The sequence below is a fragment of the Dasypus novemcinctus genome, chromosome 23, assembly GCF_030445035.2.
Source record: "Dasypus novemcinctus isolate mDasNov1 chromosome 23, mDasNov1.1.hap2, whole genome shotgun sequence".
Classification (NCBI taxonomy): Eukaryota; Metazoa; Chordata; class Mammalia; order Cingulata; family Dasypodidae; genus Dasypus; species Dasypus novemcinctus.
In genome coordinates this window covers 15,062,712-15,084,186 of record NC_080695.1, presented here as the reverse complement: position 1 = coordinate 15,084,186, position 21,475 = coordinate 15,062,712, and the positions used below count along the sequence as shown (strand labels likewise).

General features: G+C 43.5%; 1 protein-coding gene and 1 long non-coding RNA gene across 6 annotated transcripts in view; one reads left to right on the top strand and one right to left on the bottom strand.

The window, feature by feature from the left end:
* The window catches only part of ZSCAN21 (zinc finger and SCAN domain containing 21), a 37,513-nt gene extending 26,025 nt beyond the window's left edge, over positions 1 to 11,488 (bottom strand). For 2 of the 5 annotated variants that reach the window (XM_058285840.2, XM_012525099.4), the window contains exons 1-3: positions 11,117 to 11,242; positions 3,525 to 4,010; positions 3,042 to 3,231 (exon numbers count right to left, since the gene is read on the bottom strand). In XM_058285840.2, coding sequence (XP_058141823.1) covers positions 3,042 to 3,231; positions 3,525 to 3,911 — 577 coding nt within the window. In that variant the 5' untranslated portion in view covers positions 3,912 to 4,010; positions 11,117 to 11,242. Of the gene's footprint in view, positions 1 to 1,049; positions 1,358 to 2,266; positions 2,660 to 3,041; positions 3,232 to 3,524; positions 4,011 to 11,116; positions 11,247 to 11,419 lie in introns of those variants that run through there. The other 3 variants (XM_012525095.3, XM_071211149.1, XM_004458365.5) reach the window with 3 other exon arrangements.
* Positions 11,489 to 11,567: 79 nt separating this feature from the next.
* LOC139436135 (uncharacterized) lies at positions 11,568 to 16,850 on the top strand. Its single transcript, XR_009182922.2, has 2 exons — positions 11,568 to 11,699; positions 16,235 to 16,850. It is a non-coding gene; the product is annotated as an uncharacterized lncRNA (long non-coding RNA).
* The last annotated feature ends 4,625 nt before the right edge of the window (positions 16,851 to 21,475 follow it).

Below are 21,475 nucleotides of genomic sequence, written 5' to 3'. Positions count from 1 at the left end.
GTGCTTTCCTGGCCTGCCCAGCAAATGTACCCTTCAGCTAACTTTCCCCCACAGCCCTGAGGAAGCCCTGCATTTTTTAATATCCTCTGCTTCTGCCTGTGTGAGGCGGGGTTGAAATAATGGCTCAAAGCTAAGACCCAGGGTTCCAAAATCACTAACCAAAAGCTATGATCAGTGACTGGCTGGGCCCACTCCTGTTCACGGAGAAAGAGGATTTCTATGTCCCTTTCTGTCACCTATAAGCTAGTCAAGGACTGGATAGGATCCCAAAGTGGCTTACCACAAGAGTAGGGGATGGATGTCACTGTGCAGAGAGCAACTCACAATTCTTTACCATAGTTAATCAGAAGCTCTATTATGTCTTTATCAAATCTGCCTGTTCTTTTTGTTGTTTTCTTATTCTTAAGATCTTAATTATTTATTTAATGTCTTAAATTATTTTAAACCATTTTATAAATCTTTACAGTGATGTTCTATTATTGCAGACTATTTCGGCTTTTATTATCCCTTTGTTGTGTCTTCTGCCCATAGCTTATGGTGGACTATCTTCTTGGGTATTTGATTATTTATTTATTATTTTTTAATTTATTTTTTGCAGAAGCAGAGGTGAAAAAAAGTCCTCTATTAGAAAATATTTCAAAATTCTAGCCCCTGAGCTAGGTCCAGGAGAGCAAACTACTCTAGCCATGGCAAAAAGTATCCAGGAAGGGGCTTCTTTCACCAAACAATGTTTCCTGAGAACCTTAAATAGAATATTCACAAGAGGCCCTGGGAGAAGCCAGATTACTCATCCTTCCATGAAAGAGGAAGGGGCTTGGGGTCCAGTCCTGCTCCTACCCCAGGGGCAGGGGATTCCCAGGAATTGACACATAAAATCATGACATCAGTAATTCAGAGTCAGAAGCCCTGGCAGGTGGCCCTAGAAAGAGGGACCTTCACGTCTAGAGAGGCCTAGCTCCAGTCAAGCTGTGAAGAGGCCCCTGCCCCACAGTATAGCACTAGAGTTCAAGCCCCCCATATCCTCTAAAAGAGCAGTGAAGGACTGAGGGTGCAGATAATACAACCCCTTTAATTCAGCTTCATGATTAAGGTGGGCAGGAAGGAGTCAGTATGAACCATGGGGGCTGGTGATGCAGCATCTCTTGATGAAAAGCCTGGGAGGAACCAGGTAGGTAACGGCGACCAGAGGGGGCCTGGGGACTATGAAACTGGTACAGAGAGGGTCGAGTTCTTGAGCCAGCAATCAGGATGTCAGTGAGTTCATCCTATTCCATGTCTAGGAATTCTGGGTATGGACCAGCAGGTCAAATCTGTGGGGATTTTCCTCATTGCCCTTATCGCCTCAGTGCTTTATCATCTGTGGGAGGGCAAGAAATCTTTAGGATATTTGATAATTTTTATTCTCTAGAAAGGCTCCCAATCTATCCCAAACCCACCCAAAAAGTAAGTGATTCCTGTATGGCCTACGTAATTCACTGGAATATTCTGCCCATGATTTTGCACTTGTTTCTATTAGGTGCCCAGGGCTAAAGTCCATGTGTTATATTATTGGCCCAGAGGTTCCTGGACCATGTGGGTAATGTAAGATCCTAAACCATACCAAGGTAAAGGTACAGGGTATCAATGTCTCAGGGATTGCTCCTATTTCTACTCAGAACCCAGGTAGATAGACAAATTTCCTTATTGTGTCCCTTTGCTACTGGGTTCATTGTGTTTTTACTGGTACATCTTTTTACACTGAGCACAGAACCTTTTGAGGGTCCTGCCCAAGAACCTCCTATCTTGTCCCAGCCTGGCTACTAAAACCCAATCCCCTGTTCCTGCTCTGATAACCCTTCCTTCCTCTCCGCGCTGCCCGCTATGTAGTACTGCCAAGGGGCTCTGCCAAGGGACGTGGAAACTAAAGCCTACGAGGTACACCCCTCACTAGCTTTACCTTAAATACTCTGGCAACTCCCAGGAGACAACTGCCTGGAGAGGGAGACTGGTATTGACCACCACAAAAAGTTAAGAATTTAGCTCACAGAGTAATTTTTTCTCTCTCTCAGAAGTATGTGATTTTTAAACAGAGCTCAAAACTGTGTTTCAAAGATGGAATTTTTCATGTTTAGGACATACTAGCATTACAGGCGGAGAGATTTTGAGGGTCATGGATTCTATCCATACAGAGAACAATGGCCTACTTCACTGACACATAAGCAAAGTTCTGGTTTGAAACTATTAGGATTTGGAATAATGTACTCTTTTCACAAACATTAACTCAACATTAACTTTTCCTCAAGAATTTATTTAGAAATTATTTATAAATTACCTTCAGGTAAATGGAGGTATAAAATTGAAACCACAAGTACAAAATAACAAAGGAGATAACCACTTATGGCTTCTCAGATTGTTCTGTAGACTAAGATTTATAGAGATTCAAGCTGCGGAGTAGTACAATTACCCTAACATACTCGACTTTAGTGGAAAAATGCTCTCCTCCTTCCATAGTTTCAGAAAGGATGTTGTCTGATTATTCTCCATGTGCCCTTCCAGATCCATTTTCTGACCTCTTTACACCGCGCAAAGCTGATCCCGAGGGCTGCAGGGCCTCATTTATCTTGCCCTCGGGCTTCCAGTTGAGTCTGCCAACGGGAAAGGCCAGTAGAAGATCTGGCGGCTGGAGGAATGTGAAGATGGGTATTTATTCCCTCTGCTCCACCCACCAACTGCAGAGCCCAAGCCCTTGCTCCTACCTAGTGGCTACAGCTCTTGCCTGGTTCTGCTAAAGGCCTCCTCCTGCCCCTTTAAGTTTCTGGGCAGTAACATTTTCACCGTGTCTGGGTGTAGTATCATCCCTTATTGGTTCATATAACTGGCCATACCTCTGAAAAATGTCCCATCAATTGCCCCTTTAAGAGTTTTCCATGCTCAGACCCCAACTAAGCTGACGTACCCAAAGGAGAGGGGACCACTTTCACCTAACCAGCAAAAGGGAAATATTCTTTGTCAACTACATAGGCCGGGGGCACCAAGAGGTTGGCCTGACAGATGGCCCCTACCTTGAATCATTCTCAGATCTTGGGTTAAATCCTGCCTCTCGCCAGTCTCCTGGATGTGCAAGGGCTCCCATGATTCGTATCTGTTCCTGGTCCCCACAGGCTGGGGCTGCATGCTGCTCAGGGATTCCTCCGCCATCTCTGAAGAGGACGTCTCCTTCCACAGGTGCTTCTGTTCATCTGGAGTTGAGACCTAGAGACAATTAGGAATGGCTGGGTTTGTGCACAACTCACTTTAAGAACTAGAACAAAAAATCTCAGGAGAGCTAGGTAGAACCTCTAGGAAAAAGGAACGAAAAGCATCCATCCCATTCAGTTCCCAAGGCTAAAGGTTAGTTTAGGCTAGTAGAAGAAAAGTAAGAGGAAACAAGGCCTAACCAAGTAGGAACTTCCATTCAGCTCTCCTTACTGTATAGACAAACCCTTTTTTCTGCTTGAATTCTAGGCTCCCAGTTTCTTAGAATTAAAAGATCTGCTCCTTCCCACCTGCTGTCCTGGTTCATCCAGTTCTCGCTCCAGATCTTCCAGGAGTGTGACAGCCTCTTCAGCGCTCTGTGGGCAGTGCTCCTGCACCCATGCCAGAAGCTCCTTGGGCAGGATGGTCAGGAACTGCTCCAGCACCAGCAGCTCCAGGATCTGCTCCTTGGTGTGCAGTTCAGGTCTCAGCCACTCGCAGCAGAGCACACGGAGTTGACTGAGTGCCTCCCGGGGTCCAGGTGTGTCATGGTACCCAAACTGCCTAAAGCGCTGGCGGAATATCTCCAGGCCAGGATGGTGCTTCTCCTCCTCCTCGACTTTCACAATCAAGGGCCCCACCTGCTCCAGGGGAGGCCGAGGGCCCAGACCTGTGGCCATGCCCAGGACCTTGGTCATCTCACAGACTCAGGAAACAGCCTCACTAAAGATGGAGCTCTGTGGAGCAGGAATATTGGTTCCTTGGGATTTCTGGTTCTTTAAGGCCACACCTTAAACCTAAGAAAATATGGTTTCCATAAAATTACCAATGAGAAAAATTATGTTTTTCTGGTCTTTATGGCCACATCTTTGGCATAAGAAATTGTGGAAATTATAGCCAGAATAAAATTACCATATAAAAATTACTATTGTTCAAAATCTTTCTGGAGTTAGCTCAGAATATCTTACTTTTATTTTGCTCTGAAAACTGTTTTAGAATCTTATAACTGTAGATACTCTCCTTCCTGAGATTTCAAAATGCTGTCATCCACAGGCCGAATGCAGTCTGAACCTGAGAATTTTAGCTTGAACATAAAATTTAACCAAATGACTGGGCTGATCACTATGACTGTGTGTGATGCTAGAAGGTTAAGAGTTTACTATTATATTTAACTGCATATAACTCACTATAAGTAACATAATTTTGAGTTTCACTTGACCCACTTTAAATATGGCATATGCAAGTTTTTAAATGCCCTTTACCTTTAGCTTTCACAGAAAGGCAAATGGAATGATAGAGATTGGACTCAGAGTAGCATATATTCTTACTGAGATATTTATTTTGATAAGACATGCAACACTGAGAAGAAATTGAGGGAAAAACTAAGTCATAATAGATGATACAAACAAAAATGTCTTTTAAAAGCATTTATTTTAAATATTCTGAATCAGTCATTTGATACATTAGAATACCTATAATATCTGGGGTAAATACAATTGCTTCTATTTTCTTCATACTGCCAAGAAAGTAAAATCTATTCATTCATCCACATTTACTGGACACCTGCCAAGGCTCAGTGCTGGGGCAGCAGAAGAAAATGACAACATGACCCCCAACTCTTGGAGCTTTCAAGTTAGTCAGGGGGTGGGGAATGGAAGAAATGTGTAAACAGAAAAAAAGGGTCAGTGCATCATTACTGGCACTCATTAAATATATTTTGAAAGAAAACACAAATCATTGAATCTTAAGCACTAGTGAATGGGCTTCCTGAGCATGTTTTTAAATTTTAAGCAGCATCTTTCTTGCCATATAGGCATTCCCATCCTGGATTTGGATAATCTAGAGCAGAAAAAACCAGTAGTCTCAATGAAGAACCAAAAAGATAAAAATCTAAATGAGTAATCTGTCACATGAAATTACATTGATAAATATGGTGAAGTGAGAGGATCTGTACATGACTTAAAAAAGCTCAAGATAAGAAAGAAGGGGGAGTGGATGTGGCTCATGCAGCTGAGCTCCTGCCTTCCACATGGGAGGTCCCAGGTTTGGTTCCCAGTGCCTCCTGAAAAAAAACAAAAATAAACAAGCAAAACAAATGGGAAAAAAAAACAAAAAAAAAACCAACTCAGGGAAGCCGATGTGGCTCAGTGGTCAAGTGCCAGCCTCCCACATACAAGATCCCAGGTTCAATTCCCAGTCCCTGGTACTGCAAAAAAAATTAATTAATTAATTAAAAAATAAATGTTTTTAAAAAAAGATAAGAAGTTGCAGATAATCTAAATCTAGGGCATTTAAAAACTTAAACATGCTAATTTCTTAACACACATGTTGATCTCTAAGGATCTGGTTTGACAGCATTTGAAATATTCAACTACATATATGATGTTTATGTACACATACAAACATATACACATAGTACATATATAATAAAGGAAAAACTCTGAACATTTACAGTGTTATTTCTGGATTATGGAATTATGGGTGATTTTTATTCTCTTCATTCTTTTTTAGATTTTCCTGAATAAGTATTACTTTAGAAACCAGAAAATCATAGTATTTTAAAAGGGACCATAAGCAAACAGTCTTTTGAGAAACATGTTAGATTTGACTACTAATATTATGTATAGAAAGTTCACATTAATTAAATATGGTTGGCATTAAAATTATAAGCAACCCGAAGCATGAAAAGGGAAAGTGCAAGGGAGATAAAGCAGGGGAATTGTTCAGCATAGAAAGACAAATGCAAACAAAAGTATTTCCTAAAATGTGTTCTAATGAACTAAAATCAATAACCTGAATAAAAGGATTGTGTGGTCAAGTAAGATTGGGAAACAAGGGATAGCCTTACATAATAGGTTTCAAAATCTCATACTATCCAGAGAGCACACCCAAGTAAAGACATCTGAGAATTCTACTTGTTCGGGCTGCTCCAATTTCTGTGATCCAGTCTGTTAAATTCAGCAAGAGGAACTCAGCAAACACTAGGAGTTATGTGGCACACAGTGGCATTAAAGGGAGTATCAAATATAACATTCATGTGGGATACGGCCCGAGAATTTGGTGAATCCATATTCACAAATGCCACTATACCCCATACTGTAAAATATGTACATGTGCAATTAAAGGATAAAAAAGTTTCCCTAGGATGTTGCTGCTGAGCAGTTGGCCGGACCAGCTCTCTAGCTACGTGATTTATTCTAGCAGACCAGTTTTGCTGTGCACACCACTCAAACCCATGCCACAGTAAGATTACAAATGAGTAGGGAGTTGGGCATTTGGACTACTCTTTCCTCGCTGCACTCACACTCCTTGGTGATTTAATCCTATCTCATGGCTTTAATTACTATCTATATACTCACAACTGCTTGATCTGTGTCTCCAGCCCGGATCTCTCTTCTGAACTCCAGACTCATACACTGATAATGCCACCTGGTTGTCCAACAGGCATCTTGAGCTTCATGTGCAAAACCAAACTTCCCATCTTCACTACCCAAGCTGTTCATTTTAGTTATGGGCAACTTCACCATTCCATTTACTCAGACCAAAAAACTTGGTGTCATCCTTGATACCTCTTTCACATTCTACATCCAATCTATAAACAAAGTCCTGTATGCTCTATGTTCAAAATATATCTAGAGTTCAACCACTTTTTATTATCTCTGTCCCAGTCCATCATCTCTTGCCTGAAGGACTGGGCCTCCTAATTGCTCCCACTCCTCCCCCTCTCGGTGTATTTGCAACACAGCAGGAAGGTGATCCTGTTAAAACATGAGTCAGATCATACCATTCCTCTGTTCACAACCTTTCCAGGATTTCTGTCTCTCTTGGAGTAAAAGCTAGTCATCATGATGGCCAGCCAGTCCTCCCAGCACCTCAGCCTCCGAGCCTCAACCCTCTGACCTCTTCTTGTCCTTCCCTCCCTTTTGTTCCACGCTGCTCCACCCACTGTTTCCAGAAGGGGCCAGACATGCTTCTCCCTCAGAGCCTTTGTACTTGTTGACCTCTCTGCCTCATGCTCTGCCTCCAGACTATTCATGGCTCATTCCCTCACCTCCTCCAGGTCTTTACTCAAGGGTTGCCTTCTAGGCGAAGTACCTCTGACCATCTTGTTTTAATGGACAACTGCCCTCCCTTGCCCCAGAATTCCTTATCCCCCATCTCTACTTTTCCTCCAGATCACTTGCCACTGTCCAAATACCAGCCATTTTACTTTTTTTTTTTAACTTTCCCTCTTTCCTTGAATATCAAACTGTAGAGTTTTAAAGGGCAGGGACTCTCATTTGTCTTGTTCACTACTATATTCTAAATGTCTAGGATATGCCTGGCACTTTGTAGGCAGTCAGATATTTGTGAAAAGAATAAATACGATACATGGTTCTTTAGGGCTATTCTTAAGTAGTAAAAACTGAAATTAGGCTTAAGAAATAACATTAAGGGGAGTGAGTATAGCTCACTGGTTGAGTGTCTGCTTCCCATGTATGAGGCCCTGGGTTCAATCCCCAGTACCTCCTTAAAAAAATAACAAAAAATTTAAACTTTAAAAATATGGTAATTTGGACTCACATTTAGTTTAATATAAACAAAAATGGGTACGGAAATAATTATATATGTGTATATACACGGGTTACACATATGTCACATATATTTCCTAGCTGAGAGAGCCTAGAAGCAACAACCTCCCAGCAGCAATCAATGAGCACACCTAGCACTCAGATCTTGGTTTCAAAATACTAATAAAAGGAGCCAGGAAGTAGTGATGGCTGATTCCAGGGACAAGAAATACACAAAATGATCCTGGAACATCTTGTACAGCCAAAAAGTAAGAAAGTACCCCCAAAACCAAAATGATGGGTACAGTCAAAGGGACACAGAGGCCAAACTAAAAACTCACCCAGTGGCCACAGCTGAAACACTGTGAGCAACAAAATGAAGAAGGTAGTCCTGGATTATAGCCCAGAGTAAAAAAATAAACATCCAGGAGTCCAAGCTGATATAAAAATCGACTGAATAGGGAAACGGACTTTGGCCCAGTGGTTAGGGCGTCCGTCTACCACATGGGAGGTCCGCGGTTCAAGCCCCGGGCCTCCTTGACCCGTGTGGAGCTGGCCCGTGCGCAGTGCTGATGCGCGCAAGGAGTGCCCTGCTACACAGGGGTGTCCCCCGCGTAGGGGAGCCCCACGCGCAAGGAGTGCACCCATAAGGAGAGCCGCCCAGCGCGAAGGAGGGAGCAGCCTGCCGAGGAATGGCGCCGCCCACACTTCCCGTGCCGCTGACGACAACAGAAGCGGACAAAGAAACAAGACGCAGCAAAAAGCCACAGAAAACAGACAACCGGGGGAGGGGAATTAAATAAATAAAAAAAGAAATCTTTAAAAAAAAAAAAATCGACTGAATAAATAAAGGGAGGAAAAAAGACAAATTTCCCGCACAGAAGAATTCCAATTTATGTAGACATCCCCCACTCCTTGAGTGTGGGCTGCACACAGTGGCTTGCTTACAGAGTAGAATATAGAAAGGGATAGAAGGAAAGTCACTTTCCAGCAAAGAAACTGGCAAACACTCCCTCAACCAGTGATCAAGGTGAACATCATCTGTGATCAGGCATGTTGACAACTCCCCTGCTGTGTGAAAAGAGGCACTCCACCTCTGTGATATTCTGCCACAAAACTCAGAACCCCAGTCTAACCATGACAAAAATACCAGAAAAACTTCAAATGAGGGACAGTCTACAAACTGTCCTTCAAAACGAACAGTGCCATCAAAAACAACGGAAGTCTGAGAAATGAGTTGCAGAGCAGAGGACACCAGAGAACATTAAGACTAATGTAATATGGTATAGTTTCCTAGATGGGATCCTAGGACAGAAAAAGGACATTAGGGAGGGAGGAGTTGCAGCTCAAGTGGTTGAGCGCCTGCTTCCCACATGAGGTCCTGGGTTCAATCCCCAGTACCTCCTAAAAAGAAAAAAAAGATATTAGAGAAAGACTAGTAAAATTCAGATAAACTGTTTTAAGTTAATAGTGATGTCTTGACACTGATTAGTTGTGACAAACACCACAGTGAAGTAAGATGTTAACAATGAGGGAATCTGGGTGCGAGTATGCATGAACTCAGGGTGCTATTTGCATCTTTCTGTGTATCTAAACCATTCTAAAATTAAACATTTAAATTAAAAGAAATATAGAACACAAGGGGAAAAGGTAGCTCTGGTGAACTTTGATCAACTATGGAAGGTGGTTAAAGGAAAACACAACTTCAACAATACTTAGGATATTGAGGCAGATCATTCTTGCAGTTAAAAGGACACTTAAAAAATACAAAGGTGGGGAGCAGATGTAGCTCCAGCAGCTGAGGGCCAGCTCCCCACATACAAGGTCCCAGGTTCAATCCCTGGCCCCAGTAGCTCAGAACAAAAAAAAACAAAAGAACAACAAAAACAACAACAAAAACACCCAAAAAACAAACAAACGAAAAACAATGGCAGAGCAGGTGTAGCTCAGTGATTAAGCCCCTGCTTTGCATGTTCAAAGTTCAATCCCTGGTAACTCCTAAAACAAACGAAAAAACCAATGAAGCCTTTTTCTTTTACCATTCTTTTTAAAGAGGTGCTTGTCTTGTCTCTAGGTGAAGTAATAGCTAATATCTGATTCTTTGCCAACAACTGTTGGAACACTAATGAAAAAAGTTTGTAGAAAATCTGTTTCAAAGATAACACAAAATCTATTTTTTAAACTTTATCAAAAATTTAACTAGTTGGCAGTGTTAGGACAATATCCCTTTTTCCTGTGAAATCATACAGGCCATTTCTCATTTTAGTAATTCCATTGAAACAGCCTCAAAGGCTACCTGAAGGTTTAAAATACAAGTTTGCTCACACCTCCCAGGTGTTCAAAACCCTTTAATAATGCCATAGCAATGCAAATAAAGTGACTCTCAATCTGGCATCTGCCTCCCCATGTAGCCTCATCACCCCCTTTCTTATTCCCCATGCTCAATTATTGCCCAATACTTGTGGCAGGCTTCTATTTGTCTTTCAAGTCTCAGCTTAATAATTAATCCTTAAGAAAAGACGTTCCACCTCAGTTAAAATAAAAGAAATGCAAATTAAAGCTACAATGAAATGTTTCCACCAGATTTAGCAAAGATTAAAAAAAATCTGATAATGCACTGTCTTGACTTCCACCCCTCCCCAAGAAAAGTCAGTAATTTTGCATGGGATCATGTTGAATTTGCCCTATATTAAAAGCTATCTAGAATGTTCAAGTCCATCAAGCAAAAGTTCACAGCCTATCATAAGCATAAGGCCTTTGCTCTGCTCCTATGGTTTTTTCTTTTTTCTTTTTTCTTCTTTATGCCAATTTCCTCAAGTTTATATACCATTATAAAAGTATCCCAAATCCATTCTGAAATTAGGTGAAGTACACATAAATCAAATTATCATATATTTAAACAATTTAATGGGCCTTGCCAACTCATGCTAGAATCCCTTTCATAACAGTCTGTACCTGAAAACTCCAAGGCAGAGGAATTTGATGATTCTTAAGGCACAGAATTCCACTGTTGGACAGATCTAATTTTTAAACCAAGCCAACTGCATCGTTCTACCTTCTGCTTGCACTGATTCTAGATGGAGCAATACATTCACCATAGTATCCTTTCAATACTTATTTTCTTCTCCAGTTTATATCCAGCTCTTTCAACTGTTCTTCATTTAACATGGATTTTCCAGGTATCTTACCCAACTGATCACCTTCCTTCTGACAATCTATTTATAAACAGTTCTCTAAAAAGGTGTGGCCAAACTTGAGCAGATCCCTGTTACACGTACGTTGTCTAACTTGAACAAAGCCCAACAGGGCTATCCCCCTCCCCCCGCACGCCCACCCGTCGGATCGCACATTACCCAGAACTTCCAATGAGGTTCCGTTTCTCACAGGAGATTCCCAACCCTTCGAGCGTGTTCCCATCAATTAAGAATTGCGCGCGGACTACCGTGGAGAGCGAGGGCTCAGATGGCGCACAGGGAAACGGTTCTGGAACGCGAAAGAGACAAGGTTTCATTTGGTAAACCCCTGGGAGAAGGAAGAGTCCCCAGGGAGCCGGCGCCCCCACCAGCTGGGGCTGGGGAGGAAGAGAGGGCTTCTTCCCATAACCCTCCCGGGGCCGGTGTGGGGGTTCCCGGAGGCTACACCCGCTAGGCCCGCACCTTCCTCCCCTAATCTTTTTGACCAACGCGCCCCATCCCGCCAGCTCTGCAAACGCGGGCCCAGCCAGCTCACCGTGAGTCCCAAGGGCTCGGCAGGCTCGCGTTTCGAACCGCGAACCCAGAGGCCCGCGCAGCCGGAAGTGCGTCACCAGCCCCGCCTCCCGAGGGAAGGACCGGCGGTGGGGGGCGCCGCAGCCCCTCTAGGAATCCGGGAGGTCTTCTTGGCGCTTTGGTGTCTCGGGCATACCGGGAAGATTGAGTTTTGCCGGGAATTACTCGGGTAGGAATCCCGCCGGCCCTTTTTACCAGAGGAGGTGGGACCCGGTGAAGGCTTCGGCGGTTCTCGCACCTGGCCCCCGCTGCCCCGGGCGGGAGTTGGCCCTGGGCCTGGCAGCGACCCGGGCTCGGCGTCCCGGCCTCGGTCTCCTTTGTGGCCTCGACGGGAGGGTTTGTTTATCTTTGAGAGCTCAGTCTACCTTGTGGACCTGGAGCCAGAGATTCAGTTATCCCTTGGAAACCCCGCTCACGGTGCTTTTGCGGGTTCTACATTCCGTGGGCAGAAATCTTAAGGCTGCCCTCCAGACTGCAGGACTTCGTCTTGTTCTGCCTTTTCCCCCCGCGCTGCTCTTGCTCAGGTGCACGTTTCCAGACTGAAGAGCCTCGGTGCTTTCCATCTCAACAGCTCCCCCACCTCCCCGTCTTCCAATGAGCTTGCTTTTGTCTGGTCCCGCAAAAGTCATACACATTGAAGAATGGCGACATGCACGCACATGGAATTCCGTCTAAAGCACCTAATTTTATAGAAACCTAACATCATTTTTCCTTGATTTTTTCAGGATTATTTAAAATATATATTTATTACAGATATTTTCAAAGACATGCAAAAAGTAGAATGACATAATGAATCCCCTTGTCCCCTCTGGCCAGCTTCCACAGTGATCACATTGTCAGTCTTGTTTCATTTACTGCCCACGCATTTCTCACTCTCCACGGAATGATGGTGATAACTATTTTTCTAACGTCTTCTGAAATTCTTCCAAACTTAGAGGACAGTTACAAATCCCACCCAGAGATCTCAAACATACTCTTCCCTCTTCCCCCAGATCTGGGGGGAAGAGGGATCTGTCAATTTTAACATTTTGCCACATTTGCCTTATTCTTTCTAGTCTTCAATTTATCAATCCACTTGTGAACACTTGAGTGTAAGTTGTGTATACATCATGCTACTTAAACACTTAATACTACCATGTATGTTTCCTAAGAACTGCCATGTATGTTTGCTTATTTAACCATCATAAGTGCAGTTATCAAGTTCAAGAAATTTAACATTGATAAAGTTTCAAGACTATATCCCAATTTTTTCCTATGTCCCAATAACCTTTTCTCCTCTTTGCTAGATTCCATTCAGAATCATGTATTGCATTTAATTGTTGTGGTCCCTTTAGTTGCTCTTTTTTTATTTCTGGGTTTTTGGGGTTGTTTTTTTTTTTTCATTTTGCTCTTTTTTAAGTTGTGGGAACATATACACAATATAAATGATCCCATCTCAACTACGCCCAAGCATACTATTCAATGGGATTACTCACGTTCACAATATTGTGGTACCCTCGCCACATTCCATGACTAAAAACCTTAACCATATCCCCAAACAGACCCTTCACACTCACTTGATGTTAAACTTCTTGCCCACCCTGTCCCTGGCAACCTGGATTGTAATTTGTCTCTGTGAGCTGGCATATTCTGTATTTTCTTTGTAGTTACTACAGGGCTTAAATTTAACATCCTAAATCTATAACAATCTGATTTGTTCTGATACCAACTTAACTTCAATAGTATACACAAACTGTATTCCTATATCCCTCCATTCTCCCACCTTTAGTAGTTCTTGTCACAACCTACATGTTTTTTTTTAAGGAGGTAACCAGAGATTGAACCTGGGACCTCGTACATGAGAAGCTGCTCAACCACCGAGCTACACTCACTCCCCCTACAATTTACATGTTTATATGTTACAAGTCTCAAACCAGATTTCTCATTACATAATGCATTTGCTTTTTAGATCCTGTAGAAGGTAAAAATTGGAGTTTCAAAACAAAAATATAATAGTAGTGGCATTTGTATTTACCCACATTGTTACTGTCACTTGAGATCTTCATTTCTTCATGTGGCTTGGATCTATTGTCCATTGTCCTTTCCTTCAACCTGCAGAACTCTCTGAAGCATCTCTTGTAGGGCTAGGGATGTCTTTTTTGTTTACCTGGGGATGTCTTAATCTCTCTCCCATTTTTGAAAGTTTTGCCAGATACATAATTCTTGGTTGGTAGTTTTTTTTCTGTCAGCACTTTAAATATGCCATCCCATCTTCTTGCCTCCATGGTTTTCAATGAGAAATTGACATTTATCTTTGGCATTTGACAGTTTGATTATAATATCCCAAAAAGTGGGTCTATTTGGATTTATCTTGTTTGGAGTTTGTTGCATGCTTTGGATGTATTTATTCATGTCTTTCATTACGTTTGGGGCCCTTTCAGCCGCTGTTTCTTTGAATATTCTCTCTGCCCCTTTTTCTTCTTCTGGGACTCCCACAGTGCATGTATTGGTATGCTCGATGCTGCCCTACCGATTCCCCGGGCTCTGCATTTTCTTCATTCTTTCTTCTTCCTGCTTCTCACACTAATTTCATGGTCCTATCTTTAACAGATTCTTCTGCCAACTCCAATCTGCTGTTGAACCCCTTTAAGGACTTTTTTTTTTTTTTTTTTTAGGTACCAGGGATGAGGATTGAACCTGGGACTTCACATGTGGGACGCTGGTGCTCAACCACTGAGCCATGTCAGCTGCCCCTCTAGGAATTTTTAACTTGTTACTGTGGCCTTCTGTGCTGCTTGGTTTCATAATTCCCATCTTTCTATTGATAATCTGTGTTCATTTATTGTATTCCTGATTTCTCTTAGTTCTTTGTCCCTGTTTTCCTTTAGCTCTTTGAGCATATTTAGGACCAATTTTTTTAAAGCCTTTGTCTGGAATGTCCCAGGTCTGATCCTCCTCACTGATGGTTTTTGATTCTTTAATCTTCTCCTTTGCCTGGGCTATCACTTGCTGTTTCTTTATTTTGTAACCTTTTGTAGAAACCTGGACATTTTGATATTTTAATGTATTCTTGTTGGAATTTTTTTTAAAGATTTTATTTTTTTAACTTATTTCTCTCCTCTTCTCCCCCCTCCTCCCCCCCCCCCCCCCATTCTCTGTTCTCTGTTTCCATTTGCTGCGTGTTCTTCTTTGTCCACTTCTGTTGTTGTCACTGGCACCCCTAAGTGGGGGGCACCCCTGCTTGGCGCGGCACTCCTTGCGCGCATCAGCACTGCGCATGGCCAACTCCACACGGGTCAAGGAGGCCCGGGGTTTGAACGCGGACTTCCCATATGGAAGACGGATGCCCTATCCATTGGGCCAATTCTGCTTCCCATCTTGTTGGAATTTAGATTCTGAAGCCTTTGTTTCTTAAGCCTTTATTCAGTTAGTGTTATGATAACATTTCCTTGAATGCTAGGAGCAAATAAAGAAAATACCTTTTCCAATCTGTGCAGATTGACCTGTGCTCTCCTTCAGGATTTGTCAATACAATGAGTTTAGAGAATAAATCTAGGCCAAAGCTTAGGGGTCTGCCCTGATCCTTTCTGTGCATGCCTCTAGTCTTGGGTATGTGCATGTAGCCCTAGAAATGATCCCTTTACAAGGTTCCACATGCCACCTCTTCCCTAGGAAAGAGTTTCCTCACAGTTCTGGGCACTGTACTCTATGTCCTACAGCCAGCAATCTCTTGCCCTGGGTGGAACAACTTGCCTGCTTTCCCAGAGTATGCTGTAGGAGAGTTCAGTGAGCCACCTTCTACACACAGGGAAGGTTCTGGGACAGCAAGTCCCACAGGCCACCACCAGACAGATTGGGCCAGAAGTCTCTGCATGCTCCCATGAGGGTTATTCTGCTCTCCCTGGAACTAGGACCAGGGATCCACACCAGGAGGGCAGGGCTGGCTCTGTGCAGAGAGGGTGAGGGGTAGAGGGTGCCAGGAGATCCTTCTGATTTAAAGTGCCTTGTTCTTGATTCAGCACCCACCCTGTTTCTGCAACCCTTTAACATTTCTAGAGCTTTGAGAAAGATGTTTCTGCCAGTTTTGGGTGTCAGTTCAAAGATTTTGTGGCGGGATGGAGCCCTGAAGTGCCTCACTCAGCCATCTTGATTGGAGACCCTTTTCCCCACAGGATTATTTTGAAGCCAACCTCAGATAGCATTACCATTTCCTAAGATCATTCTTAATGAGGTCAGTCTTTCTGCATTGGTCAGACATTTAAGATGGGCCCATTCTGGATGCCACATGTTAAGAGGGGTGTTCACAAGCAGTGGTCATCCAGAAAAGAGGAACTGTGAAAGCATGAGGTCTAACACCATGCCATTTGATCTCAGACAGCTTGGAGAATTTTTCCTTAAGACATGCGGAGAATGAGGGACAAAGCTTTATTTATAATAATAAATCAATTGAACCTGGATTGAAACTGGGAGGACCTCACACACAGGAAGGAGACGCTCAAACCACTGAGCTACACCCACTCCCTTTAATCTTAGTTTTCAAATATGTGAAGTATTGTCATTCAAAACTATTTGTCTCATAGCTCTCCAGGAGATAGAAGACCTAATGAATGGGAAGGATAGAAAAATTCAATACAAGGAAGAACTTTATAATAATTGGAGTTGCTTTAAAAAAAAAAAAAAAACAAAACACTTCCAGCATCATCTTGTGGTCTTTTTGTTTTTTAGGAGGTGCCCAGAATCAAACCTGAGACCTCATATATGGAAAATAGGCACTCAACTACTGAGCTACAATGGCACCCTATGATCTTTTAAAGAAGTCGCAGAGCACTGGAGATGTCTGGAGGACAGGAGTTTTGCACAGTGAATTGTTGGGCTAGATGACCTTTTTAAAGTTTTCCAGGGAAGCAGATTTTGGCCCAACGGATGGGGCCTCCACCTACCACATGGGAGGTCCAAGGTTCAAACCCAGGATCTCCTGATCCATGTGATGAGCTGGTCCAGGCCCAGTGCCGATGCGCGCAAAGTGCCGTGCCATGCAGGGGTGTCCCCTGTGTAGCGGAGCCCCATGTGCAAGGAGTGCACCCCATAAGGAGAGCCACCCAGCACAAAAAAAGTGCAGCCTGCCCAGGAGTGGCGCCGCACACATGGAGAGCTGATGCAGCAAGATGACGCAACAAAAAGAGGCAGAGAATCCAGGTGCCTCTGACAAGAATACAGGTGGACACAGAAGAACACGCAGTGAATGGACACAGAGAGCAGACAACTGGGGGTGGGGAAGGGAAAAGAAATAAATAAAAAATAAATCTTTAAAAATAAATAAATAAAGTTTTCCTACCGCTTGCCCCAGTCTCCTATCAGTTCTTCCTCTACCCTCCAGCCTTCTTCACAACACTCGTTCACCATTTCCACTCCCTCCTCACACCTCATTTCAGTACTTATAGGCCTGGTACTGTGCTAAGCACTTAATTATGGTGCTTTACTGTTGAATTAAAAAAAAAAAAAGACACAGGATTAGAACAATCATTGATCATTTTTCAGAATTCCGCGGATCGGCTGGCATCTGCTTCCCGTGTGCGCCGAGGCGCGGGCGGCTGCAGTTGGCGCTGGCCTGAGACTGGGCGGCTGGGGATGGTGTTGGTGAGTCTCTCCGTGTGGTTGCTCGGGCATGCTCGTGGCATAGGACAGTTTCCAAAAGGAGCATTCTAAGAGGTGAAGGTGGTCTTGCAGATGTCTTTTTTTTTTTTTTTTAAAAGATTTATTTATTTATTTATTTAATTCCCCTCCCCTCCCCCGGTTGTCTGTTTTTTCTGTCTTTTTGCTGTCTTGTTTCTTTGTCCGCTTCTGTTGTCGTCAGCGGCATGGGAAGTGTGGGCGGCGCCATTCCTCGGCAGGCTGCTCCCTCCTTCGCGCTGGGCGGCTCTCCTTATGGGCGCACTCCTTGCGCGTGGGGCTCCCCTACGCGGGGGACACCCCTGTGCGGCAGGGCACTCCTTGCGTGCATCAGCACTGCGCATGGGCCAGCTTCACACGGGTCAAGGAGGCCCGGGGCTTGAACCGCGGACCTCCCATGTGGTAGACGGACGCCCTAACCACTGGGCCAAAGTCCGTTTCCCTTGCAGATGTCTTAAGGCCTAGCCTTGGAAGTTACACAGCATCATTTCCACCGCACTCTGTTGTTAAAACTGGTCACCGGGGAGGGAAACAGACTCCATCTCTTGGTCACGTAGCAAGAGGATGTGGGATCAGAGATGATGTGACCTTCTTTGGAAATACATACATTTATCTTCATTATCTTGACTAATCCTGTGAAATAGAATCCTGAGATTATTTAACCCTATGAAAAATATTAAAACCACTCTTATTTATCAGGAAATTTGGGGCTCAGGAAAGGTAAGTAACTTCCAATGTCTACAAATGATAGGTGGGAGAGTCCAGTTCAAACTGGAATGTCTTCCTGCAAAGCCTATGCTCTGACGCACTATTCTGCCCGAGTTAGACGGGGAAAGCAGAGACGTAAAAAGGGAACAGAATCATGAGGGCAGAGGGAAAAACCAGGAAACCTGCGTATATTCCATGAGCCACACCCGGGCTGATGCTTTGGTAGTGCTCCATCCAGCATAGTAGCCAAAGGGCCCTTTCCTAGTCAAACAACCAATGGTGAAGCTGGAGGCGTGAAGGAAATCCTTCCAATTCCAACCCCATTGCTCTTTCCAGGGCTGGGATGCACCTAAAGAAAGCACAGGGGCCTAGAACTGCAAAAGATTAATGCCAAAAAGAGACTGGAGAGGCAATCTGGTTAAGCTCTCATTTTCAGATGAAGAAATGAAGGTCTGGAGAAGCCACATCCAAGGCACCCTAAGTAGCCAAATGAGTAAACAGAACTGAAAGGAGAACCCAGATTCTCTAATTTGATCCTGTGTCCTCATTGTATATATATTTTTATTTCCAGCCCCCCTTGCAGCTTGCTTGCTGTCTGCTCTCTGTGTCTATTCGCTGTTTTTCTGAGTCTGTATTTTCATTTTCATTTATTCCCCCACCCCTCTTGCAGCTTGCTTGTTGTTTGTTCTGTGTCCATTTGCTGCATACTCTTCTGTGTTTTTACTTGTCTCCATTTTTGTTGTGTCACCTTGCTGAGTCGGCTCTCCATGGCGCTTGTGGGCCGGGCCGCACTCCGTGGCACTTGTGGGCTGGCGGCTCTCCGCAGCGTGCGGGCAAGCCTGCCTTCACAAGGAGGCCCCGGGACACAAACCCAGAACCTCCCATACGGTAGATGGGAGCCCAACTGATTGAGCCATAGCGGCTTCCCTCCTCATTATATTTTAATAGGTTTCAAACATTACAAAGACCAATATGCTGTCTATCCAAATTATATATTTTAAAGTTGATTTTGGGCGATCCATTATTTTTCTTCATTAATATTACCATGACCGTATGACAAAACCATGAGAGAGGCGGCAAGGGGAGATTCTGCCAACATCACTGAGGTTGACTGTGATGTGACAAATGCATTTCCTCTTTAGAATGGTTTTGATTTCCATGAACCCAATACTTTTCCAATGAATCATTCAATAAACACAAGAATCTACACCATGCCTAAGTATTGTTAAGTCACAAGAAAAAGTTTAAAATGAAAAATATACAGTCCTTGGCAAATATGTAAACAATTATAGACATGGTCAATAATGAGAGACAAGCCCAGTAAATGACTGAATGAATGTATCATCTTGGGTATCCACAGACTGGCCTCTGCAAACATCCTTTCTATGACAACCTTCTGCTTCTAACTCATTCCATAGCAGGGAACTTTTTCCTTTACAAGGCAGTTCACCCCTTTCAGAGAGTTCTAATTGCTACAAATTCTTTAAGTTAAACCAAAAGTCCTCTCCCCGTAAGTTCACAACTTTTATTATATACTTATTATGCTCATGTATGAATGATATACTTCAATTAAAAAAAAATTCTCTCCCCTGGAACTTCATTAATACTAATCTCTCTCAAAATAAATCTAGCTGTTCTTGTTAGCCCTTCAAAATGTCTGAAAACAACTATCATGCATAATTATCCCAAAGATCGCCTAGAACAGGTCCATGGCCAGGTCTGGAAGTTGCTGCTTAATCTTGAATGTAAAATGCCTGGGCCTGGAGACCTGAACCCATTTAGATGACCTCTCAACTCTCCCACTTTAACTTTCTTGACATTACTCAGTTCTCTTTTGGTTTGGCAGATTACTTGGCTTGACAGAGAAACAAAAGAAAAAAAGATAACCATCTCCTCTGTAGTGTAGTCCCAGGGGAAGAAAGCTTCTCATATTTGCTGTCAGTGCTGCTCCCTCCCTCATTTCCCAGCAGGGTGGTCACAGTTCTAAAATGTTTGTTTTCTGGAACTTCCTGGCTCATTCTCACAATCCCTTTTTTGCTCCCAACACCATGCTTGGCCAGTAGATGGCGATCAAACATTGATTCCTCTTAGAACAAGCTTCCCACCATTACAGCTCTGAAAATTTCCTTTCTTCTTTCAAGGAGTCCCCATGCCTGGCATGTTAGGAATCTGCAAAGACCTTTGCTAACAAAGTAGAAAGAAGAGAATAAAAGTGGAATGGTGTAGTTAAACTACCCTACAGAGAAGCACTGGAGTTCTGTTGTTGAGCCTTGGGTGACTTAATATGCAACCTGATTATCTGGAAAATGGGCATAATAGTACCTGCTCTAAAAACTTTGAAAGGTTGGAAGAAAGATCAAGCATATCATATCTCTCAGAGTTCTTTGTGGACCAGCTATACAAACAGAAGGGATATCTAACCCTCAACACTCTACTTTTGGCTACTTTGTTATTTCTGGCCTTTTCCCCTTCCTCGGTAAGGGTGTGACCCAACCCATCAGGGCGTGCAGACTTTGTCCTCCACTACAGTAGCACAGTGCTGGTTTGTCCCCCTTGTTTGTGAAAGACTCCAGAAAGATTTGCATAATCAGAATGGAAGATCACAGAGGGCATCTAGCCCAGCTGTCCGCCACGCAAAAAATAACCAACAAATATTCCTTCTTTCCAGGGTCCCCCTAATGGCCCCCAGCCATACCTGAATGCATGCACTGATGTAGCCGCCCACTCCGGTGGGCTCCACAAGGATCCTCCTTCTCCCTGGTGGCTTTCACTGGGGCCACTGCTTCTGGCTGTGCAACTTGTGCCCTGCACAAACCCTGGGGCTGTCAACCTCCAAGTGGCAGAGCGGGACTTTAGGACCAGGTCTGATTCCAGCAACATTTCTTTCTGCTACTTTATTGTTCCTTGAACATTGTTCCTTGTCCTTCTTTATGAGTTCAATTGTTCTTCCATCATCCAGTGACTACCCAAGGTCATGGGGGGACTGGGCCCCAGCTGTCCACAGCAGTGACGCGTTCAACAGTGCGCCCTGTATTGGATTCTCCCCTATTCCTGTCCCTCACTTCTGTTCCCACGGTTCATTTCCTAAAATAAACCCCCTGTACGAAAGCCCTTACACCTCAGGCTCTGCTCGCAGGGGACCAGGCTAGGACGGCAGGAGAGGATAGGGTGAAGTTCATCTGACGTAGGATTTGGTTGGGAAGATACCTGGAGATAGAGATTTGTTTTTTTTCCACATGTGCCACCTTTTCATTTACTTTACTTTTTCTACTTCTTATTACACCACAGCCCTGGAAATGAAGCAGGGCAGGGGTTAGTTTTCCAGTCTTAAGGACATTGAAACTGAAGCAGAGGAAATCAAAGCAGAAGTGCCTATGTTCTCATTTCTAAATAAGGTGGCAAAAATTACTTAAATGAAACAAAGTAAAAAAAAAACCACTTTGAGTCTGTTTCAATATATTATGCAATAACAAGGTTACTGGGCTATAGGTCATGGTTTGAAGGTGTAAACTCTCAGAAGACAGGTTGCACCGACCCTTGGGAGTCATTCAAGCAGTTTCCTAAATTTCATAAATTGGTCAAAGGTCA